A 15,784-nucleotide genomic window follows, 5' to 3' on the forward strand; every position below is an offset into this window, starting at 1 on the left:
TAGTCAGAAATAGAAAAAAAACTGTTTTTAGGCTGATCTGTATCCCTAAAATTTACACAACTGCAAATAGCATATCTCAAAATAACCCACATCGGCCCAGAGACCATATACCGGTATATGGTCTCTGATCGGCCTAACTGGGCGTTCAGTGGGATGCGTAATACGATATCCAGAAAAGCATGTTTACTCGTAAAATCAGGTAAAATATGAAAAGCTGCTGAAAACAATAGATGGCAATTAGGTCACTCAGCCAGGTATGATGACAGGCCGTCCGCTCACCTGGCATGAAATGCATGTGCTGCCTACAGGCACAAGGGATCAGCTCAAAGATATTTTGTGCTTTTTCATGTGTGATGACTATGTCTCATCTATAGATTAACATCTTACATGTCTTTCTTTCATGAAGTTTATGCTGAGATATGTGAAAGAGCATGATACCCATAGGAAAGCTTAAATTGGCCATTTTATTAAATGTCTCAAAATATACAGTTGGCATGACCACACGAAAGATCTACAGGACTGGATGTTATTACTAAATTGTTATGACATGCCGTTTACTTCCCTAGTTTAATTCCCCTAAAGGATTATCTTATCTTAGCTGATATCTCTGTCCCCCAGCCTGACCCCAACCACTGTCTGAGACACCCTTCCTGGTCTTGAGACGACCCCTCCTACCTGTTTCTTTTTATAGTGATAGTGAGACGCCATGGTAGCTACATCCTTAATAGCTTCAGTATTAAAGAAACTATTTTTTAAGTCAGCTATCGCCTATAATGAAGCTAAGTTTTATGAAGCTAAGTTCTTTGTAATACAATATCATCGCACACTAACTTGCATTAAGCCATGGTCTGTTCCAAATAAGTCGCTTTGGACTCAGAAAAAACCCGCATTGCCCATTTGTGCACTATTCTCTCTTCAGTAAAGTCCTTTTTTCACGTTTCCTATCTCCCTACCACTGAGAGTGTAGTTAGGCTGAACTTTCACACTTTCAAATATTAACTACATAAATTGTAGATATAAATGCGAAAAAAAGGTTTTTTTCTATTTCTGACAGTACTTTAGGATACAATGACATGCATCCACCAAGTCAGTTTACTTTACCATGTGAATCCATTAGTCAACGATTGCTCCAGGTTAGAATTGATCTTCAGTAACCCATGCTTGTCGTAAGAGGTGACTAACGGGATCGGGTGGTCAGGCTTGCTGGCTTGGTTGACACATGTCATCGCATTCCCGTTTATGTAGGTCGATGCTCATGCTGTTGATCACTGGAATGTCTGGTCTAAACTAGATTATTTACAGACCGCCGCCATATAGCTTGAATATTCCTGAGTGTGGGGTTTAACAACAAACAGAACACATGAATATTCAAGCTATTTGACATGAGTCTGGACCACACAATCCAGTGATCAACATTATGCGCATCGATCTCCACAATTAGGATACAATGACTTTCATCAACCAAGTCAGCCTACTCTACCATCTGAACCCATTAGTCCCATCTTACGACAAGAATGATTTCCTGAAGACCTATTTTAACCCCAACATTCATGGGTGACTGTCTCCCGATGCAAATCAAGCATCTTGTTATGGTGCATCATTTTAGTCCTTAACGATGAAAACGTTACATCCAGCCAACATCCCTCGTACATCAATGAAACAAGGTACCCATTTTTATTCTTTTTTTTTTGCCTCAAACTGCATCAGTGAGTGAATACATGAGCGAGTCTGATTTTACGCCACCTTTAACAATATTCCAGCAATAACATGGCAGAGGACACCAAGGACATGTGTCAACCAAGTCAGCGAGGTTGACCACCCGATCCCATTAGTCGCTTCTTATGACAAGCATGGGTTACTGAAGATCAATTCTAACCCGGATCTTCACGGGTTTGTACCAACAATCCTGCCCCACAACGAAGCACATGTGACACATGTGGTCTCACCTTAGGCAAGTGAGTTTGTTCAAAATTATCTCTGTTCACCCAGCAGGAAAATGGGTACCCGGTGGAAAAAGTCATGACTAACTTTCTAGCGCCTAACAGGCAGCTTGGGTTATCCGGGGTAATAATGTGCTGTGCCTTGATTGTTAGTGTTATGAGCATTCCTAGTGTGGAGTTTGGCGCTACATAAATGGACACATTATTATTATTATTATTATTAACAATACTGTCAGGGTGACTTCTTAATATTGCCAGAACAAAAATAAATAGCAAGGTACTTATGGCTGACTAGCCAAACTGTATGTCTTTGCATTTATATTCCCATAAACCTTGAATTGAGTAAGTGAGTGAGTTGGGTTTTACGCCACTTTTAGCAATATTCCAGCAATATCACGGTGGGCCATAAACCTTGAAAAAAAACAGTAAGCCACACCCACTTAGCAGACTACTGTTTACTGATTGGCTTATAATTGTGGGGCTGGCTTGTGTTGCATTTTTGTGCGGAAAGTTCAATATTTTAAACATTTATGGAGAAATAACTGTAAAAGATAGTGTTGTGTGGACAAACCCAGATGCAGGTTTACGGAATGTTCAAACAAATTGAACTGGTTTGACTGGTTAAGTCACCATAATGCGAAAAATACAGAAGTCAATTCTTAAATGAAATATGGACCATATGTTACTTACAGGTTCAAACTCGTCCCGGTGTCTCCAGAGATAATCAGCACACATTTGCCGGATCCGCAGATGGTACGACTGTGTCAGGAACAGCTGAAAAACAATTCATAAATTTAAATCTATTTTAGGCTGATTTAAATTCATGAGTGAGTGAGTTTTAATGCCACCTTTTGCAATATTCTGGCAATATCACAGCAGGGCACACCAGAAATGGGCTTCATAATTGGGAATCGAAAACGGGTCTTCAGTTTGACGGGCAAATGCTTTAACCACGAGCCTACCCCACCAGCCCTATAGTTTCACAGATGAAGTATGACCCTGATTAATAAGGCTTTCACACAATATTTTGGGAAGGTGAGATGTGTGAATGTCTGAATCAGTGGCTGAAGTGTCGCTGGCTTAACCATAAATACATTATATCCTTAGGAGAGTGATGGATTTGTCGAAAAATGGCTCATTTTAACACACATGCAAAAATCTTTCACAACCACACACCCTCTCCTCCATTGAGCCCCTTCATCCGGATATACGGGGCGGTGGGGTAGCCTAGGGGTTAAAGCGTTGGCTCGTCACGCCGAAGGCCCGGGTTCGATTCCCCACATGAGCACAATGTGTTAAGCCCATTTCTGGTGTCCCCCGCCGTGATATTGCTGGAATATTGCTAAAAGCGGCGTAAAACTAAACTCAGTCAGTCAGTCAGTCACCCGGATATACTGTGTAAAACCTACAATTGGCTAATCTGAGAAAGCATCCACTTTCTGAAAACCATGAAAACCCTTTTAGACAAAGTATTAGAACAGAAAATTTGCAAGTAAAAACATCTACATTTCACATATGGTGAAACTTTATATCTGCAATTAATGAACATCAACTTGAGTAAAGAGAGGACCACGGTCATCCCTCAGCATTCAGATATTTTGGAAATGCTCAAAATTTGTTTCAAGTTCACATAAATGTGATAATGTCATGGGTGTCATCTTTCAATGTAAGGACATTAAATAATTTGTAAAATCTAAATATTTTTTATATCTGTATACTTATCCTGCACTACTTCCAGCACTTATTGCTTATGACTCGAAACGTTGCTGTGCCTCAGATTATTGCCGTAAATCCCGCAGATGAAGATGAAGAGGGGAGGTAGCTGAAAGCGCAGGGTGGGCCCTTATCCTAAGTAGTGCAGGATAAGTAGACAAGTATAAAAAATATTTAGATTTTACTAATTTTTAACTAATCCTGCACTACTTACTCCCTGCACCTTATCGGACAGGCTGGATGGAGGGCGTGTCATCTGCGGGCATCGCGGGGAAGGTAAACAAAGACAGCTCGGTCAATGTTATCAAGTGCGGCGCGGTGGTGGAAAAACGTTGTTGCAACTGATTTTTGTTGCTGTGAGACTTGTCACCACGTCTCCTACCATGGACTGGAGCCTGATTCCAAGCCCGCCTAACAGTGTGGCGTCGAGGCTTAGTAGGTACCGGATTCATGTGACGAACGCTATCTCCCTCTTAGTAGAGTCACACACTGTTCCATAGACGTCCTTTATCTCGTTATTAAATACAAATCAGCATTTTCCTCATTACCTGGCCCTTGTACAATTGTTTCAGGTTTGCAAATCTACAGCCTGAATTATCTGAAGCTTGGTGTCAAAGGTGATAGCTTTACGTTTGCCTGCCATATTGACGAGAGTGAACTGAAGACCTGTATACCAGTCAAGCTTTTAACATATGTTTGTTTTGTTAATTAATTAATGACCATCAAACAATGTTGATTCGCCACCAACAAGGTTGATGTATACTGTTAAGTGGCTGAGCTGACAATGAGTGAGTTTGCTAATCACGTCGTTAATTGTTTGCTATAGTCGTTATAATTTTAATGATATTATAAAGGACTATTAAATTTGTTCGCTATATCCATTTGTACGCTATATCCATGTTCTACTGTATAAGCATGAGCCAAGAACAAACCATTACGAATACTTTGAAGCCATGTGTTCGGACTGACTGACTGAGTTTGGTTTTACGCCGCTTTTAGCAATATTCCAGCAACAACACGGCGGGGGACACCAGAAATGGGCTTCACACATTGTACCTATGTGGCCATGTGTTCTGAATGGCGAAGGGACCGATAATAGTGATGAAAACTATCGTGTTTATAACAAACACCATCACTACAACAGCACTACAAAAATAGAAACAGAAGGGTAATACCTACAGTCTCTGAAGAACAAATGAAAATGCAAAAGTCAGTTTATTATCAATAAACACAAACTCATAGGATACAAAACAGTTGAGCTGGCAAACAACACGTCTTGTGAGGCATGCGAAAAGCAATAATAAGAGGTGGCTGACGTCACCTTCCGGTGATGCATGTGCAGACATGTTTACCCGAGACCTGGAAGTGATGCAGTCTACGTTTTCAACATCAATCGTCTGGCACAGCCACGTTTCGAGTTGTAAGCAATAAGTGCAGGAAGTAAGTAGTGCAGGATAAGTTAAAAATATACTTATCTTGATTAATCAATTGAAACAGATAAAAAAAACACCTAGTTTTTAGCAGTCAAAGAGATCATACCCCATGGATCTAAATGTTTTCACAATTCATACACAATTCTATCTGCAGATACTTTCACAGTATTTCTCACATTGGTTTTGAAGTATAAAGGGGTTATTGATCATTATAATTCATTACAAAATTGTAATATTTCATTGTCAGCGAGTTTGGGTTTAAGATGCAATTGTCTAATATTCCAGCAATATTGTGACAGGGGACAACAGAAAGGTGCTTCACACACTGTACCCATGTGGGGAATCAAACCCAGGTCTTTGGCATGAAGAAAGGACGCTTTAACCATCAGGCTACCCCACCGCCCCAAGTAACAATCATATCAAATATAACTTCTCTAAAATAGACACAGCCATTACTATTTATTAACACATACGAATGTGTTTTTATTACAGGCCTTTTTTCACAAAAACAAATACATATTTTGATATGCAGAATATTTTGGTTTGATCTGATTTGCAAAGCAATTTGTCATTTACTTATTTCCAATTTCTTGAACCATAAACTAATATACTAAAAATCTATAAGAACAACTAAGTTTTCATATCAATAATATTTTTTAACAGGAAAATACAGATATATATGTTCCTAACACATGTGTCAAGAGGATTCAAAGCACATGAAGCAATCGACTACATATTCAGCCACTGTAGCGCAAATAGGGCTGTACAACAGAGAGAACAAGTGTTTGCCACTAATACGGCATTGTCCCCCGCCGCTAAAGAATGGAATATTTATAACAGATTTACTACTTTTTAATTTTTGGTCACATACAAGATGCCTGAAATGACGTGTCTGCATAATCACCCAATGTAGGCTGACGACATAATTGAAGACATTGGGTGCAATGTTTTATGAGATATCGCGTTTACATAAGTTTGAAAAGTGGTCAAAGTATCATGGTGACCTTGAAGATAAGGTCATGGTAACCCAAATCAACTGGTATCTGCGTAATCCCCCAATGTAGGCCGTCACCAAATTTGAAGACATTGGGTGCAACGGTTCATGAAATATCACTTTAACAAGAATCGGGACGTCCGTATGTACGTATGGATACACAGTCCCCCATTCCCTTGCTTCAGTTCGAAAGCTATTTTTAATGTCAAAATAAAATACTGCCACCATCAAAGGTAGACATTATTCCTCACAAGGTTGTGCTCTCAGATTTCCAACCTAATATTTAATAATTATTCACGTAAAATATATTTTATTCAACATTTTAAACGCCACTCGTGGCATATTAAATCGTTCTTCGCCTCCATTACCCCTGCCGGCTTGTGATGGAATGGGTATTTTTACCTTTAAGTTCAAGATTGCACCAATTACGCTTACACAGCAACATTCATTTGAGAGCGTAGGTGTGGTGTCATAATAGTCAGTACTTACGCCAGTTTAACAGTCGGTGCCGACTGAGGTACCAGGACACTTTAACATACATACCCTACACAGACCCAGCATGATGTACCGTTAGTTAAATGCCACACTCATATTGACACATTGTTATAAACAATCACACATAAGCGTGCGAGAAGTGTTATCGTGTGGGGATCAAAGCCACAATGAAGTAATGCTGCACATGAAACTCGTGTACTCCCATCAAGTCCATGATGCGCTGTCTTTGAACTTCTTGTTTGGGCGAGTTAGTGAGTTGAGGTTTGTGGATTTTGTTTCAGTTTGTTTCAGTGACATCATTGGATTGGTAATCGTTTAACGTCGCACTTACCAATATTCCAACTATATGGCAGCGGTCTGTAAATAATCGAGTCTAGACGAGACAATCCAGTGATCAACATCATGAGCATCATTCTATGCAATTGGAATATGATGTGTTAAAACCAAGTCAGCGAGCCTGACCACCCGATCCCATTAGTCCCCTCTTACGAAAATCATGGGTTGCTGAAGATCAATTCTAACCTGGATCTTCACAGGTATATTGACTTAAGTACTGCATTTGCTAGGGCTGGCTAAAATGATCAATAATTGGAAATATCATTGATAGGAAGGAAAAATATTAATGATTATCGATCTGAAAATAGTTGCTTCTAACTTAAGTTCAGGATGCTGCTTTGTTAGTGGCCCATGCATAAACATGTCAAGCTTACCAGTGGTGTGAAATATATTCATTTCTGTTTGTCTTTGTTGCATTTTTGCTCAAAGTTAGTTCGCTGATGTTTACTGATAATCAACCGATATTTAGTTAATGACTATCAGTTTATGATCTACATGTATATCGATAGCAAGTACTAGCATTTGCTGAGCCAAGTTAAGCATCCCTCTTCAATAAGTCACCATAATACCCTTTCAACCAGTTGACTACAAATCTTCATAAAAACCCAGTACTAAACCTAAAAAATTACAAAACAGCTTGTATTTTCACATCTGTAAGTGGGTGCATAATATATAAAAGGGCTTTGAGTTTTGAAATAGCACAAAAGAATCACCGTGATTGCTTTCTAAATCACCAGGTTAGAACAGAAACAAAATATTTATTAAAGCATTATTATCCCCCGCAACAACAAAGTTGTGGGGGATACAGAAACAAGTTCCGTCCTTCCATGCATCCGTCACTTTGTCTGAAGCATATCTCCTAAACTATTTGTGCTAGCTTCATGAAACTTGGTACACATATCAAGCATGATCCCTCGATGTGCCTTTTGCGGTTTAGACCCAGATATGAAGTTTATTTTTTGCGGTTTCCATGGAAACGTGACTTAGGCTGTGGCTATGAGGATGTCATTTTGTCTGGAACAGATCTCCCAAACTGTAAATGCTAGCTTCATCAAACTTGGTACATATGTTAAGCATGATCAGTAGATGTGCCTTTTGGGGTTTAGACCCAGATATGAATTTAATTTTTTGCAGTTTCCATGGAAACGTGACTTAGGCTGTGGCTATGAGGATGTCATCTTGTCTGGAACAGATCTCCCAAACTATACATGCTAGCTTCATCAAACTTGGTACACATATCAAGCATGATCCCTAGATGTGCCTTTTAGGGTTTAGACCCAGATATGAATTTTATTTTTAGTGATTTCCATCTAAACGTGACTGAGGCTGTGACTATGAAGATGTCATCTTGTTGCATTTCCATGGCAACATGTTAGGCTTCAACTGAATTTGATGGTAGTGCTCCTCTCTGGAGCAGATCTTAAAAACCTTTCAATACTCTCCTTCCATTTTGCTGTATACACTCCAAAACATTTGACATAATCATAACTAGTAGACATATTCATAAAGAATATTTTGACATTGCGGGGGATATTGATGACTTTGTCTTCTTGTATTAATGTTTGCTATATCTACAAAACAATGAAAGTTGTCAGTCATACTGAATAACCGACAGGGTAGCCAAGTGGTTAAAGCATTTGCTCACAATGCCAAAAACCCGAGTTCAATTCCCTACAAAGGTACAATGTCTGAAGCCCATTTCTGGTCTCCCCTTGATGTGATTTTGCTGGAATATTGCTAAAAGCGGCATAAAACCATACTCACTAAATTTGTTCAACATCAAAAAGGTTTTGCAGTGCACATGCAATACCTTAAAACTGCATTTTTTGTTAGTGACTCTTAATACGTTAAGCCCTAAATTGATTCAAGTGTTTAATGTTGTCAGTCAAATTGATTTGGTGCCCGTTTCCAGCCTGTCACAGATGTGTTTGTTGCGTTTACAAACGCACCAAACAACACTTCACGTGATGGCGGTCTGTCAATATTCAAGTCTGGACCAGACGATCCAGTGAGGGCCAACATCAGCGGGGATGCATGTGATACAATGACATGCAATCAACCAAGTCCCACAACGTACAATTCAATCCCTTTCAACCCATTCAGACACCGTGAAAATACTGATTAAATCTGACTGAAAGCAACAAATGCTTATGGTAAGAGTCCACTAAAAGGATCAGTTGTCACGCTCCCTGTATGCCATAGTATCCTAACATCTTGAATAAATGTTCAGAATGTCAATCACTGGACTGTCTGGTCCAAACTCGAATGTTTAAAACATCACAACAAATTTTAAACAAGCAATTAGTTATACAGATACATAATTACAATTTACTATATAGACAAATTACTTTCAAGTACTGGCGGCTGTGAAGCCAAGTGGTTAAAGCGTCCACTCATCACGCCGATGACCCCGTTTGATTGCCAAACGTGTGTGTGTGAAGCCCTTTTCTGGTGTCCACCCATCATGAATTTGCTGGAATATTGCTGAGGTCATTCACTCACTTTCAAGTAGTTAAAGAAGAGATGCCCACTCACAAGAGGAAGCAGATCTTATTTACTGCTTGATAATGTGAGTGACTGAGTGAGTTTAGTTTTACGCAGCACTAAGCAATATTCCAGCTATATGGCGGCGGTCTGTAAATAACTGAGTATGGACCAGACAATCCAGTGATCAACAGCATGAGCATCGACATGCGCAATTGGGAACCGATGACATGTGTCAACGAGCCAGACCACCCGATCCCGTTGCTTCAGAAGGTCAACCTACTGTCACTTTCAGACCTTTGCTCCATCTCTTCCAGTAGCTTGGTGTAAGAGCTGAAGACTGATACTGTTGTTTTGCAATGTATTCAGCAGAAAAATGATGCACAAGTATTTAATTAGTTGTATGACATGCATGATCTGGACAACCAGATATAACTCAGGAATAAAAGATGCCAAGACAAACACCTACCATGTCAGTCTATACTTCCAGACAGCAAGATGTTACCAACAAACCCAAGAAAATTACACAGAGACCATGCGAAAATTTATCAATAAACAAACATTAAAAACTGACCAGACCATAATTGCATTTCAATTATTTGTGGTAATTACAAAAATCTCGAATTCTAATTCATTCTAACTTCCACGTCATGTAAGAAGCGAGTCAAATTTCAGAATCCTGCTGCAAAACCTGTAGACCAGCAATTCAACAGAAAATAATCACATTACCCTCTTTCGTTTGCCTGGTGTGGATTTCATCAACGTTTGAATGTCTGTTATTGACATGTTTACTAATTCTAAGGACGGGTGTAATTGACAAGTTTTTGCTGAACAATGTTATAATGTTCAGCTTAAATGAACTTAAAATAACAGGTTAAGTGGCAGTCGTGTGCGCCGGCAATATGCTTGTGGCATGCAATCCACATGCGCCTGCAGTGACTGGAAGTGACCACAGCGTGTGCCAGTATATTTCATGTCTGCGTTAAACCACGAAATGGGTCCCGAAATAATAGCGAATAAGTTGAGCCAACACTGACCGGTTGACACGAAATGTGGCTTTGGCACTACACCTTTCCATGCACCAAACTAACACTCGTGTAAAGCTAACAATCCCCAAGTAGCTAGTGACAACAGTAAAGACTGAAGTACCGATGCAATATCAGAGGGTTTCTCACCTTCTCCGACACCGCACGGAACAAACAGGATCCGTCTCTGACAATTGTTTTCCTGCACAGGCCCAGCTGCGCAAGATATGCATCCATGTTTGCAACAAGTTTCGACATTTCTTGAGATTTCGAGCTCATTTTCTGCTCTCTTCGAAAAGCACGTTGGTTTTCGCCCAACTAGCTCATGCAAGCACCTTGTGCACGTGCAATTGCAGGGGGTCTCCTTAACGCATTGTGATTGGCTCACTCGGCCGTTTCATGTGCCGACGGCTACTGTTTTAAGGACGATATTAACTGTGAACAATATTTTCGAATGGACGGTAAAATGGTCATACCAGTTTCAGAAAGATCACAGCTGTTACGGTAATGGTAAAAACACGTCCAACTTAAATTACATAGTTACCATATTGGCAATATACAGCATAAAACAAAATTAGAAACAGGTTTCTTAAAGATAGATTTTATGTTAATAAACGCAGTTGGCGTAAACATTATACGCTTAGTTACACAGACTATTAAAATTAGAACTGCGTCACAAATATTGCAAATATATGCAGGTAACATACTTCAAACTGGGGAGCGTGGGTGGCTGTTTGCCAAAACGTATGACGAGTATATTGGTTTAGAATATCAACTCTTCAGGTCAGTTTTGAATTAAGTACAAATAAGTGGCGTATTTTCAGATTATGTAAATTAGATTGTTAACCATGCATACCCGTAATCTGTATTGCTAGCTGTATTTTATTCCGACTTGTCATTCAGACAATGTCTCATATTGTTTGTTTGAACATATTTTATTCAGGATTGAAGGGCACAAGTTATTCAACTTATTAAATCCCGCTCCCCGACAATTACTTGGAAAAAATACATGTAATGAAAATGAACAGAGGCAAGACATATTATATATTACATTAATTGAAACGCTTAGTACGTACGATGAATATATAAACTTGACTAAAAATATATTTCATTTATAGTTTGTGGCAGACAAAGGTTATCGTACAGAATGGTGTCAATATCTACAAAAATAAGCTAACCTTTAGGGTTTCAAAGCCTTGTATCAAATCAAACCGACAGCTAACAGTTCATAGTCACCCTTTGATAATCTCATCAGTGATGTTGTATTCTTTGAGTGAGTGAGTTTAGTTTTACGCCGCCTTTAGCAATATTCCAGCAACATCACGGTGGGGGACACCAGAAATGGGCTTCACACATAGTGCCCATGTCGGGAATCGAACCCGAGCCTTCGGCGTGACGAGCGAACGCCTTAACCACAAGGCTACCCCACCGCCCCTGTAATATTTGAAGATGAGGGATTTACCGAGAGGACCCGAATGCTAGTTCTCGTACAATTCAAATTGCCGCAAGTCGAAAGCTTGAGCATCATTTACACACACACACCGAAGGACATTCTGCATGGTCAGCTTCCAGACAGCAAAATCACATATTACACTGACTGACTGCAGTATATGAATTAAGCCAAAAACCCAGCCAGACATCAGGGCTGGTAACTTCAAAATATTACCAGCCCAAAATGGATTTAACCAGACCAGACAATCCAAGGAAAATTACTCAGTTGTATGGAACACGTTTTCTAACAAAATTTACCAGAACATCGGGCTGGCTAGCTGTAAATGTAGACCGTCCGTCAGAAATCTAGCCCGTCTCGGGCGGTCGGACGGGACATATTTCATACACTGCTGACTGAGTTTACTTTTACGCTGCTATATTTCCATACCTTGTTTCTGACTTATAAAATAGGTATTTTCCTTGCGAAATATTTTGTGTTTTACCTGACCCCAAACACCAAGCAATTATCTTTTAAAATTGGGTGTGTGTATCTTCAACGTAAAGTTAATTTGTTTAGGAAAATGCGATCCGCTAGATCCAGTGAATACTAGTAGACGGGGAAAAAATATCAGTGCATTCATGGTATTGCACCTATGTATTTTCAAGAACTTCTCTCTCCTTACATGCAAACAAAAACTCTCGGTTCATCCTCGTCTAACGTGCACAATCTACCAAAGTGGAACCTCAAATCATTTGGATACAAGTCTTACCAGAACATGGCACCGGTCAAATGGAATTCCCTCCCTGATGAACTTAAGCTGTCTCCAACCCTTCAAAACTTTATGTGTCATCTCAAAATCATTCTCTACAAAACGTTTTATATCAGTTGACTTCACTAAAATACTTTATTCATTGTTAGCGCTATGAGCTAACTAATACTGTTAGCGTTATTATATTTCCACAACCCCTGCCATAATAGTTCAAGTATTTACTGCTCTCTTTCATCTGTAATCCGTGAAGAGACAGGTTAGAATTGGTCTTCAGTAACCCATGCTTGTCGAAAGAGGCGACTAACGGGATCGGGTGGTCAGGCTCGCTGACTTGGTTGACACATGTGCTCGTATCCCTATTGCGTGGATAGGGATGTTGATCACTGGATTGTCTGGTCCAGACTCAATTATTTACAGACCCCGCCACATAGCTGGAATATTGCTAAGTGTGGCGTTAACCAACAACAAATCCAATGATGTAACTGAAACAATATATAAAGCGGACTTACAACAAACAACCTCAACTAACTCATTAACGCGCCCAAACAAGAAGTTCAAAGACAGCGTATTCATGGGCTGGAAGGGAGTGCACGAGTTTCACGTGCAGCGTTACTTGATTGTGGCTTTGATCCCCACACGATGATAACACATGCCTGCTTATGTGTGATTGTTTATAACAATGTCAATCAACCTTGGAAGATGAAACCTTGTATGTCTCTTCATCTATCACATCAAGAAAAACACACCTACACGCTGATCTCTGTAGCACGTGCCTATTCCAGAGACAACAGTGTAAAACAAAATATTTTCAACAACTAACACAAGCGGGTGCCATCTCTCTCTTTCTCACCCCCTCCCCCCGTCCTAAAAGTCGATTAATTGACCATTAAAACTGTCGTGAAAACGGGTTAAAATAAACTGTGCATCCCCCCTTTTGAAAAAGCTGTATCCGCCCCTGAAGTCAAGAAGACTTATTGAAGTATATATTTTCACCTCCCAAAAAATTAAGCAACTAGTATTTTCAGAGTAATATCTTAATGGTGCGGTCCCAGTGCCGACTTCACGCTACTCGACCTTCTCTTCCTGAAGGTCGAGTTGGGGGTCGAGTTGGTCGAGTTTAAGAACGAGTTAGGTCGAGTCAGGTCGAGTCAGATCAAATCAGGTCTACCAATTTTTTGAAAGTTTTTTGACATGTCAAAAATTTTCCCCGACTTCCTCCTCGACCTTCGGTCCGAGATGGGGTCGAGACCAGGTCGAGAATAGGTCGAGGTAGATCGAAAAAAGGTCGAGTTATGTCGACATTAGCTCGAGTTGGTCGAGTTGAAGGTCGAGCTGGCCTGACAGGCCGATCTGTGTTCGTCTTAGAGTCGATCTGTACTCGGCCTCGACTCGACCTTGAGTCGACCAACTCGAACTGGACTCGATTTGGACTCAACCTGGAGTCGACCGACTCGACCTGAAGTCAACCTATCTCGACCTCAACTCGACCTAATCGAGTCCGCGTCGACCGCATAAATGGTAACCATCTTCCCAGATGCTTCATAAAAGCCAAACGGCAGCCAGTGGTAGCACATCATCTCCACACCAACCTGCTGCCACCCAGAGGTCCACCCTGCGCACACCACCCTCTCCAACGCGTCGCAAAGCAGCGGATCAGGCTGGTATCTTCCACAGCTTTGACTCCAGTGCTGCAGCAGGTATATCTCTGTACCTGCCAAGCGGTCTCTTGGACACTACACACACCTCAGAGGATCAGTCACATGTTCAATCAGGACTCTCAGCAAGGGCAGTGAAACTGAGAAGTAGAACTTGGTACTCATATATTGTCATGAGCACTTTATACTGATGTGAAATGTTACCTTCAGATTATTTAAATGAGTTTCCAATACAAGATTTTAAAGCTTTTTTATCTGATATTTTTTTTGTATTTTCCATCCATTGCTAAGTGTAAATGTAAATACATCTTGTACGATTGTAATAAAGTTTATTTTGTTCTGCATATATATAGTTAGTTTTCATTGTGTGTTTTTTCGCATTTACCAATTGTAAATAGTGTAAATTAAAAACAAACAAGAGTTCCTTTGTAAAATGAAGTAGTCCTAAATAATAGAGTACACTTTAAAGTCATTTGGATATCATCTTCTCTTGCCAATGAACAGCTCCTGGGCCCATGAAATAGTCCTTCAAATAGTTTCTTTGGTTGGCGCCATCTAATGGGGTAACGTTCCTCGCACCCCGGTTATCCCCATCAAGAGGCTGTGTGCAGGAGCGCCACTCGCCTGGGGTGAGTGAACAGTCCTCATTACCCGGTCTATGAGGTTCATCTGGATGTTCCAGTTCCTCGTTCTCAGCATGTTGTGTAAAGTGACTCAGGCCTGGGTTATCTGTTCAGCTCTGTCTGCAGTGCTTTTTGGGGAGCCGAAGAAGATCTGGAACCTCATAGCCAGATTCTATGGTATTCTCCACCACTCGTCTGGCCCGAGACAGCCTGCAAAAGTCACAAATTTAACATTTTTAAGTCAAATGCATTCAAAATTCAAAACCTTTGATATAATATTGCATACACCCAAAGATACTAAGTTATAATTTGATTTAGGTATTTATGGAAAAGAATAATTACCTGCAGTTGAAGATCTGCTGATCGGGGTCCATCTGACGCATGGAAAAGGACTTCATCATCCAGGGGCGGAGTGGAAAGGCATCGTCTCCGATGATGAAGTATGGCACACCATACGGGGAATACAAGGTCATCGCCCTCCATCCGATCTCGTGAATGGTTGAAGACCATCAGCGTCTGATGCTGATCCCTTGGCCCCGACGTTGACCCACGGGAACTTGTAGTCGGCGTCCGCGAGTGCCAGCAAGACGATAGAGAAGAAGTTCTTGTAGTGGTAGAAGAGGGACCCGCTTTTGGGAGGCTTCATGATGCGTATGCATCAAACGCACCGGTGCAATATGGAAATTGCTACTCTTCCTTGAAAGCACGGGCTACAGTATTCCATCTACTCTGATCCCACTCATCTGACCGATACTACGCTTTGAAGGCGTCAAGGATAGGATTGATGTGCTTACGGCTGAAGCTTTGGCTGTTGAGTAGTGTTGGCATTCTCCAGGTCATCCACCAGTTCAAGCAGGTGCCAGGCTATCTGCACCCAAATGGTAA

General features: G+C 40.6%; 1 protein-coding gene across 2 annotated transcripts in view; it reads right to left on the reverse strand.

The window, feature by feature from the left end:
- Nucleotides 1–10,715, reverse strand: part of LOC124271375 (putative bifunctional UDP-N-acetylglucosamine transferase and deubiquitinase ALG13) — a 130,641-nt gene extending 119,926 nt beyond the window's left edge. Inside the window, exons 1-2 of one of the 2 annotated variants that reach the window (XM_046706510.1) lie at nucleotides 10,571–10,715; nucleotides 2,631–2,714 (exon numbers count right to left, since the gene is read on the reverse strand). In XM_046706510.1, coding sequence (XP_046562466.1) covers nucleotides 2,631–2,714; nucleotides 10,571–10,699 — 213 coding nt within the window. In that variant the 5' untranslated portion in view covers nucleotides 10,700–10,715. The remainder of the gene's footprint in view (nucleotides 1–2,630; nucleotides 2,715–10,570) is intronic. The other variant, XM_046706499.1, reaches the window with a different exon arrangement.
- Between the last annotated feature and the right edge of the window lie 5,069 nt (nucleotides 10,716–15,784).

This window comes from Haliotis rubra, unplaced genomic scaffold, assembly GCF_003918875.1.
Source record: "Haliotis rubra isolate DU_JTF1 unplaced genomic scaffold, ASM391887v1 Scf1025, whole genome shotgun sequence".
NCBI classification, from domain to species: Eukaryota; Metazoa; Mollusca; class Gastropoda; order Lepetellida; family Haliotidae; genus Haliotis; species Haliotis rubra.